The 17,246-nt window shown below is 45.6% G+C and overlaps 1 protein-coding gene across 1 annotated transcript in view; it reads right to left on the bottom strand.

Annotated features, from left to right (window-relative positions):
• Positions 1 to 2,992: 2,992 nt before the first annotated feature.
• capza1b (capping actin protein of muscle Z-line subunit alpha 1b) overlaps positions 2,993 to 17,246 on the bottom strand; it is a 56,046-nt gene continuing 41,792 nt past the window's right edge. The window contains exons 6-10 of the mRNA XM_070859251.1: positions 15,216 to 15,295; positions 11,027 to 11,105; positions 10,861 to 10,932; positions 8,015 to 8,077; positions 2,993 to 5,269 (exon numbers count right to left, since the gene is read on the bottom strand). Coding sequence (XP_070715352.1) covers positions 5,129 to 5,269; positions 8,015 to 8,077; positions 10,861 to 10,932; positions 11,027 to 11,105; positions 15,216 to 15,295 — 435 coding nt within the window. The 3' untranslated portion in view covers positions 2,993 to 5,128. The remainder of the gene's footprint in view (positions 5,270 to 8,014; positions 8,078 to 10,860; positions 10,933 to 11,026; positions 11,106 to 15,215; positions 15,296 to 17,246) is intronic.

The raw sequence follows: 17,246 nt of genomic DNA, 5'->3' as shown, positions 1-17,246 counted from the left end.
CACGGTCTGTGAATGAGCAGCGAGATCACATGCTCTCGGCCGGTGTCTATTACTTTGTTTTTTTATTCACTAACTAGAAATGCAATTTGCCACATTGGGATTCCCAATTTGCCACATGTAGATAGTAGCTAATGAATTGGACATGGGCCCCAGTTGTGCAGCCTGGATAACCTGTAGCAGTGGGCCCACCTGGGATTTTTGATTCTAAAGGCTGAATATAGGGTAGAATTCCCTGGTGATTTGGGAACTACAGAATCCTTGGGAGTTAAAAATCTGTTCTTTCCTAGCGCAAGTGATACACTTCTCTCTGTCCTGATGTCAGACGAGATAGACAAAAGTAGTGACAACGCTGTTACCACTTCTGTAACTGGTCCAAGGCAGTCAGTGACTTGATGGAATCGACAAAAACCGCAAGGCCCACAATCAGCAGACCCCAGCTTTAGTGTCCCCGTTTGCCTCGTGTGAGTTGGACTTACCCAATCTGGGGAAGGAGCCGAGAAACTGACCGAGGGCACACTTGGACCAAAGCCCCAAATACACAAGCACATTGGCATTGGGCGACTTGCGGCCAATCTACTGGTTTCAGAACTCTGACCCTGCGTCCTCCAGATCGAATACAGATGACGTCTGGTAGTGTTGTGCAATTTCACACGGTCAGCCTTAAAACCTACCTCGGACCAATCTTTTGTTCACATGTGGCTCGGAGTCAAATTTTGTTTAACAAAACACGTGAAGAGTCGTGGAACCTTTTACTATGTTAAAAGGCGCTATATAAATGCAAATCGTTGTTTAGCCAGGAAAGGTAAACAAGTACAATGGTGGAGGAACAGGGATTGATAAGGAGGCCACATGTGGTACTATCTATGGTATAACACTTTTGTATCAATGGTTTCTCCATAAGTCATCAAGTTACAGCCAACGACTTTGAGTGGAAGATTCAAAGCAAAGAGAATAAACCAGAGCCAATGTTTTAGCCCGAGTGATAAACACAGTTATTCTCTTCTCTTCCCCATCTCTCGCTGCCAGTTCAAACATTTGGGCAAAGTTTCTTCCTCACCAAGTGTCGCCTTCTCCTGCTGTACAATAGGTGTGGGCCACGTTCACGTGGCCATTCCTCAAGGCAATAAGTTCCAGAGGCTACCCCTTGCCTCATGTTCATTCATGCAGCGTTGACAGCAGGTGCGATTTGGGAGCGGAGAGACACACTGGAGAGCACTCGAGGGGGAGGCCCGAGCTGTTCCTCCTCCCCCTCCACCCACCCACTCTCTGCAACCTAGACGGCTGAGAACAACTACCGGGCTTGAATTGTTGTCTCAGTGGAGGGCAATAGGCTTGGGGGTCCTTCCGATCAGCGTGGCTCAACAATAACTTGCATTTATGCAAGAACATAAGAAATAGGAACAGGAGTCGGCCATACAGCCCCTCGAGCCTGCTCCGCCATTCAATAAGATCATGGACTCAGCTCCACGTCCCTGCCCGCTCCCCATAACCCCATATCATTTAAGAAACTGTATCTCTGTCTTAAATTTATTCAATGTCCCAGCTTCCACAGCTCTCTGAGGCAGCAAATTCCAAAGATTTACAACTGTCTTAAGAAATTCCTCCTCATCGCAGTTTTAAATGGGCGGCCCCTAATTCTAAGATTATGCCCCTAGTTCTAGTCTCCCCTATCAGTGGAAACATCCTCTCTGCATCCACCTCGTCAAGCTCCCTCAATCTTGTACGTTTCGATAAGATTACCTCTTATTCTTCTGAATTCCAATGAGTAGAGGCTCAACCTACTCAACCTTTCCTCATAAGTCAACCCCCTCATCCCCAGAATCAACCTAGTGAACCTTCTCTGAACTGCATCCAAAGCAAGTATATCCTTTTGTAAATATGGAAACCAAAACTGCACGCAGTATTCCAGGTGTGGCCTCACCAATACCCTGTATAACTGTAGCAAGACTTCCCTGCTTTTATACTCCATCCCCTTTGCAATAAAGGCCAAGATTCCACTGGCCTTTGCTGTACCTGCATACTATCCTTTTGCATTTCAGGCACAAGTACCCCCAGGTCCCACTGTACTGCAGCACTTTGCAATCTTTCTCCATTTAAATAATAACTCGCTCTTTGATTTTTTTCTGCCAAAGTACATGACCTTACACTTTCCGACATTATACTCCATTAGCCTGTCTATGTCCTTTTGCAGATTTTGTGTCCCCTCCTCAGACATTGCTTCTCCTCCCATCTTTGTATCGTCAGCAAACTTGGCTACGTTACACTCAGTCCGTTCATCCAAGTCATTAATATAGATTGTAAATAGTTGGGGTCCCAGCACTGAGCCCTGCGGCACCCCACAAGTAATGGCGCCTTTAACGTAGCAAAACGTCCCAAGCAACATTCCCGCTAAGCTGCGTGGTCTGGAGGCCCCAGCGTTTACACGGATGAATCCGCACGTGTGAAAATGTGAATGGGCCTCTCGGCCAGTTAAAGGGATCGCGCACAGAAAAAAAAACGAGGGAACTTTGGCCCCAAGAGAATCATCAAAATTTGACACCGAGCCACAGGTGGTGATATCAGGACATTTGGTCAAAGAGGTAGGTTCTAAGGAGCTTCTCAAAGGAGGAGAGGTTGAGAGGTGGAGAGGTTTAGGGAGGGAATTCCAGAGCTTAGTGTCCCAGACAGCTGTAGGCACAGCCACTAATGGTGGAGTGATTAAAAATGGGGGATACTCAAGGTGCCACAATTGGAGGAGCACAGAGACCTTGAAGGTTTGTAGGGCTGGAGGTGGTTATGGAGATAGGGAGGGGACCTGTAGTCTTTTAAAACAATACTCAAACTCCATGCAAGCTTGCCCCCCCCACCCCCTCCGCTAGGGGTAAAGGGCTGCACACCAATCACACTTTAGATCACAGGTTATCATGGCATTAAGACAAGGAATAACATGCACAGGAACCGTCGCTGCGCAAAACGCTGGTGATGGAGAAATAAAATAGCTTGAGAATACGGCTAATGTAAGTCATTTTACTGGATTCAAAAATCAATTAAAAAATTGCTCCATTTTTTTTTTTTTTAACGACTGCAGTCACCCGCCAAGCAGGGAATCTGCTGATTACAGTTTAATTTCAGAGATCGATTATATAAATCGTCAAGCTCGCCCACCACCGTTTCATCTGAAGCGCGCTACACCCCTTGGAGCACGAAACAGCTAGCCTCGACTGGTTTTGGAATTTCACTGGCAGTGTACGACTAAAAAATAGCATTTCAAATTTAATAAAAGCAAAATACAGTACAAAACAATTCATTAAGAAAAAAAGCAAAGCTTTTGGAGATTTAGTTAGGGAGTTATATTACAACTTGTCTTTTTTTCCCCAAATGTTACCAGTACAGAGTTCTGTAAAAAATATTGGTATGGATAATACTAGCCTGCCACTTGTTTTGTCAACTTTGCTTTACATTTGTTCCTGTGCAAGTTAATACAGTAAAAAAACATCCATTAACCGCAATTTAACTTGCGGCGAGCTTTCTTCAGTTGTGTTCCGATATTACTGTTCCTCCCCATCCAGGGATTCAGACTGATCATAAAAAGGTTACAGCAACTGACCAGCGGACGTTGGATGCCAACAACTGAGCTACCCACCAGCCAGTCCAAGACGATAGGACGCAACTTCCCCAATCTCTTCCGGGCCCCCGGTACCAGTCAGCAGTGTACTGGTGGGTGTGTGTCTCTCGCTCGTCGGTAGTTTCAGGAGCGGAACAGAACTGGCTTCATCCGCACGGCACACATTGCTGCCAGGCCTGCGAGCACCCTGCGAATCGGGACCTTGGCGAGAAGGGTTGCGTGATGGAGCGAGACAAGTCGGTCTGCCGGGTTTGCTCAAGGTGATGGCCGCCTCGATACTCACTTCGACCGGGCTCTCGTCTCTCGATTTCTTTGCGTCTTCCTTCTTCAGCTGATCAGCGAGCGTCTGTGACCATCTCTGAACCGGCCCCAGCCTAAAACGAGCGAGTGGCCAAACCTGTCTGCTGGTGCACTATTTACGACATTGTTTAAAGGTCATTGTATATCAAAAAAAAATTGAGGTAAAACAAGTGTGGGGAGGAATAATATGTTGAATCGCCCAGATTTGCGTTTCCCACTCCAGCTCCACCCCAAACCCCCTCACCAGATGTAGTTCTCCAGTCTGACCCTCTAGTTCCTTGCTGTATACAACTGCAGTTAGCCAATACACAGAGTAAAAAAAAAAACAATGAGTTTGACACAACTCAGGTGTATTACCCAATGGAATGATTTACAAACAGGAACCCTTAACTGGACGGAAGAACGCACGACATTATCAATAAAGGTACAAATGATCGAGGTCATTCGGAGCCACTGGACGAGGGGAGGAGAGCAGAAGGGGAGGGGGAAAGAGACACACCAAATGCTGTTGCTTCAAGCTTTCTTCAGTCAAGCAGTACTTTAAAGCAGAGCCATCTCGCCTAGATTCTGGAATTTCTTTAAGGTGTTTAAACACCGTACCATCCTGCCTTGCCAACAGTGATGGGGACAAGGTGTGGCCTCACAAAAGGAGAAAAAAAAAAGGGAGCAAAAGAAGGGAAGGTGCGAGTTCAAGATAAAATTCTAAAGCTGAAACATCAAGGTTCATTAGTTACCTTTTCAAAAAGCTGTGCCGCTCAGCAAAAAAGTTACTATACAGTCTCGGGCTATTGGCCGCTGTGTTGGCTGCCCTCCCAGGAAGCAACTGCATTCAAGACTTAAAAATTACCACAAACCCTCCCACCCCCCAAAAAATGATTAGAATTTGACCCAACATATCAAAACAGCCTCATGCTGAAGCAATGCAGACAGCATCGAGACTGCACATCATCAGTTACTCACTCAATCAGGAGGCCAATCCCTTTACAAAACATTACTTGAATGACATCTTTGTAAAACGGCCAGACTGTAACGTGTAACAGCCTTGGGTCCATTGGGCAATATGGCAAGGTTTATAGGAGCCTGGAGGGGTGGTGGGGAGGGGGGCGGGGGAAGAGGGGGAAAAAGCGAGAGCTTGGCTGGAGAGTCAATCCTCACATTTTATGAGACCACACCTTTTGGTTTTTTTTTGCACATTGACATTAAGCCTCCTTGTACACGTTTGCTTTAAGCACTCTGCATCTCTTGGCCGATCCTGTAGCTCATGATCTTGTTCCAGTCGACCTTTGTGCGAGTGACTGGAAGGCTCCTGCGTAAGGCTTTGAAGGTGGTGTCAGACATGGCATTGTAATTCTCACAGATGGCAGTCTGAAACAAAAGGAGAGTGACCATCAATACACACCAGAGTAACGCCAACTGGAAACTGGGCCCAATTGAGGAAAATCAGAATATTTAAAAAGTCTGGGAAAAATCATTTCCTTTATTCTGGTCAGTCCTAAAAGTTCAACAAAATCCATTATACTCTTATGACTCAAGGAAGGATATACTTGCCTTAGAGGGAGTGCAACAAAGGCACACCACACGGATTCCTGGGATTGGGCAGGGGGGGGGAAATTGTCCAGAGGAGAAATTGAGCAGACTAGGCTGATATTCCTTTGTGTTAAGAAGAATGAGGTGTGATCTCATTGAAACATACAAAATTCTTACAGGATTTCTTACAGGGTAGATGCAGGGAGGATGTTTCCCCCTGGCTGGGGAGTCTAGAACCAGGGGTTATAGTCTCAGGATAAGGGGTCAGCCATTTAGGACCGAGATGTGGAGGCATTTTTTCACTCAGAGGGTGGTGAATCTTTGAAATTCTCTGCCCCAGAGGGCTGTGAATGCTCTGTCGTTGAGTATATTCAAGACAAACATCGATAAATTTTGGGATATTAAGGGAATCAAGGTATATGGGAATCGGGCGGGAAGGTGGAGTGGAGGAAGATCAGCCGTGATCTTATTGAATGGCGGAGCAGGCTCGAGGAGCCGAATGGCCTCCTCCTATTTCTTATAACATAAGAAATAGGAACAGGAGTAGGCCATACAGCCCCTCGAGCCTGCTCCACCATTCAATAAGATCACGGATGATCTGATCATGGACTCCGGCCCACTTCCCCGCCCGCTCCCCATAACCCTTTATTCCCTTATTGTTTAAGAAACACTATTTCTGTCTTAAATTTATTCAATGTCCCAGCTTCCACAACTCTGAGGCAGCGACTTCCACAGATTTACAACCAGAAGAAATTTCTCCTCATCTCAGTTTTAAATGGGTGGCCCCTTATTCTAAGATCATGCCCCCATCAGTGGAAACATCCTCTCTGCATCCACCTTGTCAAGCCCCCTCAATTTTATACATTTAGAAAAAGATCACCTCTCATTCTTCTGAACTCCAATGAGTAGAGGCCCAACCTACTCAACCTTTCCTCATAAGTCAACCCCCTCATCTCCGGAATCGACCGAGTGAACCTTCTCTGAACAGCCTCCAAAGCAAGTATATCCTTTCATAATATGGAAACCAAAACTGCACGCAGTATTTCAGGTGTTGTCTCACCAATACCTTATATAGCTGGAGTAAGACTTGCCTGCTTTTATACTCCATCCCCTTTGGAATAAAGGCCAAGGTACCATTGGCCTTCCTGATCACTTGCTGTACCTGCATACTATCCTTTTGTGTTTCATGCACAAGTACCCCCAGGTCCCACTGTACTGCGGCAATCTTTCTCCATTTAAATGATAACTTGCTCTGTTTTTTTTTGCCAATATATTTCTTATCCTCAATATAGTAAGGTGACCAGAACTGCCCACAGTGCTCCAAGTGATGCCAAACCAGTGCTATATATAAACTCACCAAGACACATCCTCTATCAGCACACCAAGATCTTGTCTGCCTTTATAGTTCGCTCTCGCTGTGCTGATTCAACTAGCTGGCCACCAATACTCCAGATGTTTCTCCCACGTTATGACCTGTGTGCTATCATTCATTGTGTATTCCCAGAGGTAAATCCCCTTCCCATATTCATCTCTTTGGATTTTTCCCCACAGTAAAACACCAGCTACCACCTGAAGGCCCAGTGCCACAGATCCCTCTGCTCCTGGGCTTCAGTTTGCAGCCACCTTCCAGTTTTGCTGGGTCAGCTGTGGTGCAGTGGTTAGCAGCCTCGCCCGAGAGTCAGACGCCCGTGAGTTCAAGTTCCAATCCGGGGACTGGAGCACAAAAATCCAAGCTGGCACTCCCAGTGCAGAGCTGAGGGAGTGCAGGACTGTCGGAGGTGCCATCTTTGTTAAACCGAGGCCCCGTCTGCTCTCTCAGATGGATGAAAAAGATCCCATGGCACTATTTTGAAGAGCAGGGGCCAGTATTTATCCCTCAATCAACATCACAAACAGATTATTCTCGTCATTATCACATTGCTGTTTGTGGGAGCTTGCTGTGCGTAAATTGGCTGCCGCATTTCCCACATTACAACAGTGACTACACGCAAAGTACTTCATTGGCTGTAAAGCACGTAGGGACATCTGGAGGTTGTGAAAAGCGCTTTATAAATGCAAGTCTTTCTTTTCTTTGTTTGATAGCGTTGCCAGCTTGCTGATGTACACCAACAATGACCCTCGCTGACCCGAGACATGCACTAACCACCGGCCATCCATTTTGAACGCAGCTATACGTTCGACCAATGTTCCCTTTAAGCTGCGCAACCGCACAGCGCTCTGGACCTCCCGCGCAGCCAGCTTTGCAATAGGAAAAACTGCGCACACGTGGTATTTTGAATGGGCCACGTTTCCCCTTTAAACGGGGCCATGCAGCCAAAAAATTAATTTAACAGGAGCATGACTTTCGACTACCTTTTGATTCAGGCAAGTTCCCCCTTCCCCACAGCAACATACGGCATGAGCCGAATCAGCAATATGTTTTTCATTTTTAATTCTCAAGTGCAGTGGCCTCGACAGTGACTGAAAAGCAGCTATCTTGGCACAGCACTGAAGCTTTAAGCCGCTGAGAGATTTCTTTGCACTAGCGAAGGGAAAGGAACAATTGGCTTTTTTCCAGTACCGTCGCAGAGTCCAGTCACATACCTGGTAACTACACTCTGCTGTTTCAATCAGTTTCACAAATTCCTTCGCGGTCTGGGTTTCGTTCTGAAATGAGGTGGAAAAAGAAATTAACAAGTAGGAGGAATTAAGTAATACAGACAGACCAATTCCAAACTTGAATGCAGTAATACATACACAGATACCAGCCTGCGCACAGACCCAATGGGAGAACACAAGAATTAGGAGCAGGAGTAGGCCATACGGCCCCTCGAGCCTGCTCCACCATTCAAGATCATGACTGATCTTCAACCTCCACTCCACTTTCCCGCTAAATCCCCATATCCCTTGATTCCCCTAAAGACCAAAATTCTAGCGAACTCAGCCTTGACTATATTCAGAGACTCAGCATCCACAGCCCTCTGGGACAGAGAATTCCAAAGATTCACAACCCCCTGAAGAAATTCCTCCTCACCTCAGTCTTAAACCCTTATCCCGAGACTCTCCAGCCAGGGGAAACAGCCTCTCAGCATCTACCTTGTCAAGACTCCTCAGAGTCATACATGTTTCAACGAGATAAACTCTCATTCTTCTAAACTCCAGAGTGTATAGGCCCAATCTACTCTCCCATCACACAGCTACTTGGATAGTTACACAGGTTCAGCTGATGGCTCAGTTTATCCAGTCACTAGCCCTCTTGAAGTGGCCATTCAGTTCCATCAAAAACTGGTTCAGGAAGGCTTCCCAATACCTTCTCAAGGGCCGACCAGGGATGGGCAATAAATGCCAGCAATGACCATATTCAGAGAAAAATATACACATATATAAATATACACACACACAGATATATATATATATGTACACATATAATATATAAATATATATATATATATATATATTTAAAACAGGGATACAGCCTCGCCACTTGCGCCAGCCCAATAAGGCTGTGACACTGAAGGACCCACTTGCTTACCCTCCCACCGAATGAAGGAAGAGGCCAGACTTCCTGTTCAGTGCAAGCAGGAAGGAACAACGCCCTCTTAGAGATGCACAAGATAGAAGAGGTAGTGGGCTGTCTTAGAACCCGTTGTACGGCTACTTCAGTCTGTGTGCGTCAAAAACATTCGAGTCCAGGTGGACAGATATCATAGGCAAGCTTCTGCACGGCATCTGACCGACCGTACTGGATGCAAAGGTGAATGCAGCACTGGCTCACTTCACACCACAAAACAGAAGCAGTATATTGCCATATTTTCAATTGTTCCTCTTTTTCTGCAGGAACTGAACGAATGATCAATACGCTCCAAACAAAGTACATTGTCAGTGAAATAGCCAAGCTCCTGTTCCCCGGTACGGCAGGATCGATTTCCCTTAACAGAGGGGTCAATAACCAGGGGGCATAGATTTAAAGTAGTTGGTAGGAGGTTTAGAAGAGAGTTTAGGAAACATTTTTTCACCCAGAGGGTGGTGGGGGTCTAGAACTCCTGAAAGGGTGGTAGAAGGCAGAAACCCTCACCACATTTAAAAAGTACTTAGATGTACACCTAAAGTGCCGTAACCTACAGGGCTATGGACCTAGTGCTGGAAAGTGGGATTAGGCTGGATAGCTCTTTTTTAAAACTGGCACAGACACGACAGGTCGAATGGCCTCATTCCGTGTTGTAATTTTTCTATGATTCTGTGACTACTCCAGGACAGGGTCCAAAGAAACATTCATTTGGTAGAATCACCTAGCTTCTGACTGCTTGCCGTCATTCACCCTTGTCCCTCTTAGCGATAACAATTTTTTGCACCATCTAATCTCCAACCACCGAGCGTCTTACATGATCTTTCTCTTCAGTGTGTTAAAAGTCAAAAACCAGCAAACCATCCCGTGGCCCACTTCATTAATTCTCGGTCCTCAAAACCGGAACCTGCTCACCTCCCTCCACTTCCCCTTCCTCTTACAATCTCCAGGTTCTTAAAACTAAAGCTTGAGGTGCCATTACTTAATTTTACTTCACCTTCTCTTGAAACTTGGTGGCGTCAACTGGCTTTCTTAACGACCAGGCACTTACAAGATTTCCCGACACATTGGTGCCAGTCTCGGGAGAGCGAATTGCTCGTAATGATTTCCCACCAGGTGCTGATCTCTGTTGGGCCTCTACTCAGTGACGCGGAGACCCAGTTGTAAAACTCAGCGTCTCCCCACGTCTTACTTCATGTGTCATGCATCAGCTGTGGCTCAGTGGGTAGCTGAGGGAGCACTGCACTGCCTGAGGTGCCTTCTTTCAGACGAGATGTTATCTGTGCTCAAGTGGGGACGTGAAAGATCCCATGGCACTATTTCGAAGAGGAGCTGGGGAGTTATCCCCCGTGTCCCGGCCAATATTTATCATAGTCCTCGGAATCAAGGAAGATTTGCTTCCACTCTAAAAAAATTATACCTCAACCAACATTACAAAAAAAAATTATCTAGTCATTATCACATTGCCCTTTGTTGGAGCTTGCTGTGCGCAAATTGGCTGCTGCATTTCCTACATTACAACAGTGAATACATTTCAAAAGTACTTCATTGGCTGTAAAGCACTCAGATGTCCAGTGGACATGAAAGGCACTATATAAATCCAAGTCTTTCTTACTTTGCTGGATCAAGGAGGGGAGGCTTAAGCCAGATGTCGGATTCTACCACCTGTGTTTTCAAGGGTCAATGACGCTGTTGGTTCCCCACAGGTTTCGCTGTTTATAGTTCAGAGCACAGCATGAACTGAATGCCTGCCCGACTCTGCCGCAACAGCGCTATTTACTTGTACTTAAAACCAGTGACTGCTTCACATTGCCACGTCAATGCCCGACAACATTGAGAACACCAGTGGACAGTTAAATCGGTTTTTGCATCAATTCAGACTTACTGTAATTTGCAATGATTCCTGGATGTCCTTATGACTCATCAGCTGAACATTACCATCTTCATAATAATGGACCTTGAAAGACATCACAAGACGTTTAATGTAGCTCATGCCTTAGTGCTTTATACAATGGAATTGGTACAGAATTAAGCGAAGAAGCGCGACGTACTTGGATCTTGAGAACTCCTGTGAGCTGAACGGACGGCGGAGCAATGGTGAATTTCCACTCCGATCTCCAGCGCCCATTCCTTCAAAACGCAAGTGATTTTTTTTTAAATAAAGAAAGGCAGATACATCAACTTGTGTTTATAACAGAAAATACTTGGAATGGACACTCACTCCCTCCAAACCGGAACTTTGAAACGCTGAACAGTTTTCGTTCTGGTTGGCCTGCACCTTTTCCATCGGCGTGACCCTCCCAGACAATCTACCCCCCCCCCCAAGCCTCCCTTCCACAAACGAGTTACAGTTAAATGGTGCATCACAACAGGGACTACACTTCAAGAGTACTTCGTTGGCTGTAAAGCACTTGGGAACGTCCGGAGGTTGTGAAAGGCGCTATATAAATGCAAGTTCTTTCTTGCAGTTGAGATTAAGGTTACAGGTACTGTGCCACACAAAGATAATGGTCTGAAGCAACACTTCTGCTAAGCTGTGCAGCTGGCTGGAGGTCCTGTGTGGGCCGCTCACCGGCTTTTACACGGAAGAAACTGCCTGCACGTAAGTTTGAGTGGGCCGCTCAGCCAGTTAAAGGGACTGTGCACAACATTTTTTTTAAAAAAGGAACATTGATCTCAAGGCAATTATGGGAGGTTTTAAAAGCACTCGGTTACTTATCCAGTAGGGTTGTATTTATTCTTCGAAATATGTGCCTCTTCCACGTGCAGAGCACACACAAAAACATCTCCATTCGAAAGTTGTTTCTTTCTACAAACCACTTCTTGCGATAAAGCTAGACCCTGAAACCGTGCCATTTGATTGTTGTGGGTGGTCCCAGAAGCAGGAGCAACATAGTTGGTGCAGGAAATTCTAACTAGAGGGCTGAGGGCCAAGAAACAGTGCAGCACTCCCTCAGCACTGCACTGGAGTGTCAGCCTAGTTTTCTGTGCTCAAGTCTCTGGAGTGGGACTTGAACCCACAACATTCAGACTCAAGAGGCGAGAGTGCTACCCACTGAGCCAAGGCTGCCACACAATTTCCTCCCTTCCTCTCGGCACGAACACCCTCACTGGTGCACCAGTCTACCAGTATCTCACCCAATGCCTATTCACTCTCAGGCTTTCAGCGGGCCATCCAACCACGGTTCTGACAAAAGATCATAGACGTGAAACGTTAACTCTGTTTCTCTCTCCACAGATGCTGCCCGTCTTGCTGAGTATTTCCAGCATTTTCTGTTTTATTACAGCCTAGTCCGATTGCATCAACCACTGTCCTGCAGCAAGGGTCACTGGACAGTGATCAGGAACAGGAACGCTGGCTGATTTCCCCCCACTCTAACTCAAGACACGGAAATCAAAACATCCCATTACTGGTGGATCAGTGAGATGCGCAGAGCAAGGATCGAGTGTCAAACTTGATGCGGTCTTCGGTTTGTGCGGCTCAGGAGTTGCCCTCAGCCAACAAAACCAACTAGATGCACATCCCTGTCTAGTGTAAAAATAAAAAAGGGAAGGTGACTCAACCGTGGCTATCAAGGGAAATCAGGGATAGTATTAAAGCCAAGGAAGTGGCATACAAATTGTCCAGAAATAGCAGTGAACCCGGGGACTGGGAGAAATTTAGAACTCAGCAGAGGAGGACAAAGGGTTTGATTGGGGCAGGGAAAATAGAGTATGAGAGGAACTTGCAGGGAACATTAAGACGGATTGCAAAAGTTTCTATAGATATGCAAAGAGAAAAAGGTTAGTAACGACAAACGCAGGTCCTCTGCAGTCAGAATCAGGGGAAGTCATAATGGGGAACAAAGAAATGGCAGACCAATTGAACAAGTATTTTGGTTCGGTATTCACTAAGGCGGACACAAACAACCTTCCGGATATAAAAGGGGTCAGAGGGTCTAGTAAGAAGAGGAACGGAGGGAAATCCTTATTAGTCGGGAAATTGTGTTGGGGAAATTGATGGGATTGAAGGCCGATAAATCCCCAGGGCCTGATGGACTGCATCCCAGAGTACTTAAGGAGGTGGCCTTTGAAATAGCGGATGCATTGACAGTCATTTTCCAACATTCCATTGACTCTGGATCAGTTCCTATGGAGTGGAGGGTAGCCAATGTAACCCCACTTTTTAAAAAAAGGAGGGAGAGAGAAAACAGGCAATTATAGACCGGTCAGCCTGACATCAGTAGTTGGTAAAAGGATGTCATAGCAACGCATTTGGAAAGAGGTGACATGATAGGTCCAAGTCAGCATGGATTTGTGAAAGGGAAATCATGCTTGACAAATCTTCTGGAATTTTTTGAGGATGTTTCCAGTAGAGTGGACAAGGGAGAACCAGTTGATGTGGTGTATTTGAACTTTCAGAAGGCTTTCGACAGGGTCCCACACAAGAGATTAATGTGCAAAGTTAAAGCACATGGGATTGGGGGGTAGTGTGCTGACATGGATTGAGAACTGGTTGGCAGATAGGAAGCAAAGAGTAGGAGTAATTGGGTACTTTTCAGAATGGCAGTGACTAGTGGGGTACCACAAGGTTCTGTGCTGGGGCACCAGCTGTTTACACTGTACATTAATGATTTAGACGAGGGGATTAAATGTAGCATCTCCAAATTTGCAGATGACACAAAGTTGGGTGGCAGTGTGAGCTGCGAGGAGGATGCTATGAGGCTGCAGAGTGACTTGGATAGGTTAGGTGAGTGGGCAAATGCATGGCAGATGAAATATAATGTGGATAAATGTGAGGTTATCCACTTTGGTGGTAAAAACTGAGAAACAGACTATTATCTGAATGGTGACAGATTAGGAAAAGGGGAGGTGCAACGAGACCTGGGTGTCATGGTACATCAGTCATTGAAGGTTGGTATGCAGGTACAGCAGGCGGTTAAGAAAGCAAATGGCATGTTGGCCTTCATAGCGAGGGGATTTGAGTACAGGGGCAGGGAGGTGTTACTACAGTTGTACAGGGCCTTGGTGAGGCCACACCTGGAGTATTGTGTACAGTTTTGGTCTCCTAGATTGAGGAAGGAAATTCTTGCTATTGAGGGAGTGCAGTGAAGGTTCACCAGACTGATTCCCGGATGGCGGGACTGACATATCAAGAAAGACTGGATTAACTGGGCTTGTATTCACTGGAGTTCAGAAGAATGAGAGGGGATCTCATAGAAATGTTTAAAATTCTGACGGGTTTAGACAGGTTAGATGGAGGAAGAATGTTCCCAATGTTAGGGAAGTCCAGAACCAGGGATCACAGTCTAAGGATAAGGGGTAAGCCATTTAGGACCGAGATGAGGATAAACTTCTTCACCCAGAGAGTGGTGAACCTGTGGAATTCTCTACCACAGAAAGTTGTTGAGGCCAATTCACTAAATATATTCAAAGGAGTTAGATGAAGTCCTTACTACTAGGGGCATCAAGGGGTACGGCGAGAAAGCAGGAATGGGGTACTGAAGTTGTATGTTCAGCCATGAATTCATTGAATGGTGGTGCAGGCTCGAAGGGCCGAATGGCCTACTCCTGCACCTACTTTCTAGGTTTCTATGAAAGGGGATCATTAAAAAAGCTCGATATTGGAATGTCTGTTCACCAGAGTGTGGCTAGACTGAGGCCAGACACTAGTCGTTCTGCTCTGGTAGCTAAGATTATACTTAAATCACCAGTAAATCATAGAATCAAATCACAGAAATCTACAGCACAGGAAGCCACCATTTCGGCCCATTGTGTCCGCGCCGGCCGACAAAAAGCTACCCAGCCTAATCCCACTTTTCAGCTCTTGGTCCGTAACCCTGTAGATTACGGCACCTCAAGTGCACATCCAAGTACTTTTTAAAATGTGGTGAGGGTTTCTGCCTCTACCACCCTTTCAGGCAGTGAGTTCCAGACCCCCGCCACCCTCTCTCTGGGTGAAAACATTGTTCAATTCCTCTCTAACTCAAGTACCAATTACTTTAAATCTGTGCCCCCGGTTATTGACCCCTCTGCTAAGGGAAATAGGTCCTTCCTATCCATTATCTAGGCCCCTCATAATTTTATACACCTCAATTAAATCTCCCCTCAACCTCCTGGGTTCCAAAGAAAACAACCCTGGCCTATCCAATCTTCCCTCGTAGTTAAAATTCTCCAGTCCTGGCAACATCCTTGTAAATCACCTCTGTACTCTCTCAAGTTCAATCAATCACAAATATTCGCATTAAAGAAAACACTTACCAGAAATTATGCGGCTGAAACTGATGGTTTTCAATGCAAGCTATAATAGTTTGCTGGCCATCGATGGTCTTACCATAGACCTAAAAAAACAGAAGTGCCCACAAAGCATGTCAGAAAAAAAAAAAGCAATTTTTCATTACAACAGCGCCTGCCTTTTGGTCTTGCCGACAAGCTTGCAACGCAATGAACTAGCGATCAAGCCTGGCAAAAACCGGCTACAAGTTGCATGTATATTAAACAATATTAAAAATTGGGCAATGGTAGTGCAGGAATGAGAAGAAATAATTTTGGAAATATGCAGGTCACGTTAGCATCTGTAAGGGAGAGAGAGAGAGAGAGTTATGTTTGGGTATGTGCCCATTATTAGAAGGGTCCCCATTTCAGATGCCAACTTGACTTGCATTGCGTTCTCAATCATTAATACTTCTATCTGTTTTCACGGTAGAAGACAAAAAAAATTCCGTAAATAGTTGGGATCCAAGGGTCTAGCGAGAATGAGGAACTTAAAGAAATTAGTATTAGTACTGGAGAAATTAATGGGACTAAAAGCTGACAAATCCCCTGGACCTGATGGACGAAGAGGTGGCTGCAGAGATAGTGGATGCATTACTTTTGATCGGCCAGAATTCCCGAGGTTCTATTTTTGCATGTAAAAAGGAAGAGATTGGCGAAAGTAAACGTGGGTCCCTTAGAGGCAGTGACAGGAGAAATTATAATGGGGAGTAAGGAAATGCAGAAACATTGAAGACAGATACAGTAGAAGACATGAAAAACATTGAAAATTGTGGGGAACCAAGGGTCGAAAGAGTGAGGAACTTGAAGTAATTATTAGGAAAGAAAAAGTACGAGAGAAATTAACAGGACTAAAAGCCAACAAATCCCCTGGACCTGATGGCTCACATCCTAGGGTTTTAAAAAGAGATGGCTGTAGAGATAGTGAAACATTGGTTTTGATCTTTCAGAATTCCTGAGATTCTAGGACGGTCCCTGTGGATTGAAAAGGTAGCAAATGTAACTTCGCTATTCAAGGAAGAAGGGAGAGAAATAACAGGGATGTATAACCCAGTTAGCCTAACATCAGTCGTAGGGAAAATGCTAGAATCTATTATTAGGGACATGATCATAGATTTTTGGATACTAAGAGAGTGAAGGGATGCAAGTGTAGAAAGGTGGAGTTGAGGTAGAAGATCAGCTATGATCTTATTGAATGGCAAAGCAGGCTCGAGGGGCCGAATCCTGCTCCTATTTCTTATGTTCTCATTTGCAGTTTAAAAAAAAAAATTGGCGATGTAGGAATGTATGATGATTAGAGAGATGAGGTGCTCCCATACAGTGCTGGGGAACAGCATGGTTTGGGGCTATACCATGTGGGAACAGGAGAGATGGGACTGCTTCTAAATAATGCAGGCTCAGGGCAGACTAGCGGAGGTGGAAAAAAGGAGGGGGGGGGGGGGGTAAGACTTTAAATTATATAGATAGCCTGCACGTAAACTAACTGGAAACATATGCACATACACCTAAACCGAAAGCTAGAGTGGACCATCAACAAACTAACAGCTGCTGAAACAATCCTGCTCTCTCTCCCGTCTCTCCTGACCGTGTCCCCCTCCCAGTCCTTCTAATTAGATAGATCTTTCAAAGAGCCAGCACACGCTCGATGGGTCGAATGGCCTCCTTTGGTGCTATATCATTCTATAATTGACAGTTCTCACGGCCTTAGAAGTGTTGCGCTTACCACCCTCCTTAAATAAATCTTTGACTGTGAATCCCCTCGTTAATTAGGGGACAATTTCTAACCTCCCTCCCAGCTTCTCCAAAGTTCTCTATTTAGTTACTGCCCCTCATCTCCAATTCCCGAGTTTGAATTCTGGCTGGCTGGCAATTTACAACCTGGTGAAACTATTCATCAATATCCTGCTTGATTTGTGAAAGCTTCCCCCACCACCCCCCCGATTAATCCTCGTTCTCCTCGGCCTCCATTGCACGTGATGCTCGAGCCCAAACACTGCAAGTCAGCCAGCTTTTCAATCG

Source organism: Pristiophorus japonicus, chromosome 17 (assembly GCF_044704955.1).
Source record: "Pristiophorus japonicus isolate sPriJap1 chromosome 17, sPriJap1.hap1, whole genome shotgun sequence".
Lineage (NCBI taxonomy): Eukaryota > Metazoa > Chordata > Chondrichthyes > Pristiophoridae > Pristiophorus > Pristiophorus japonicus.
The sequence above is the reverse complement of the archived record's forward strand: the minus strand, read 5'-3'. Positions and strand labels throughout refer to the sequence as shown.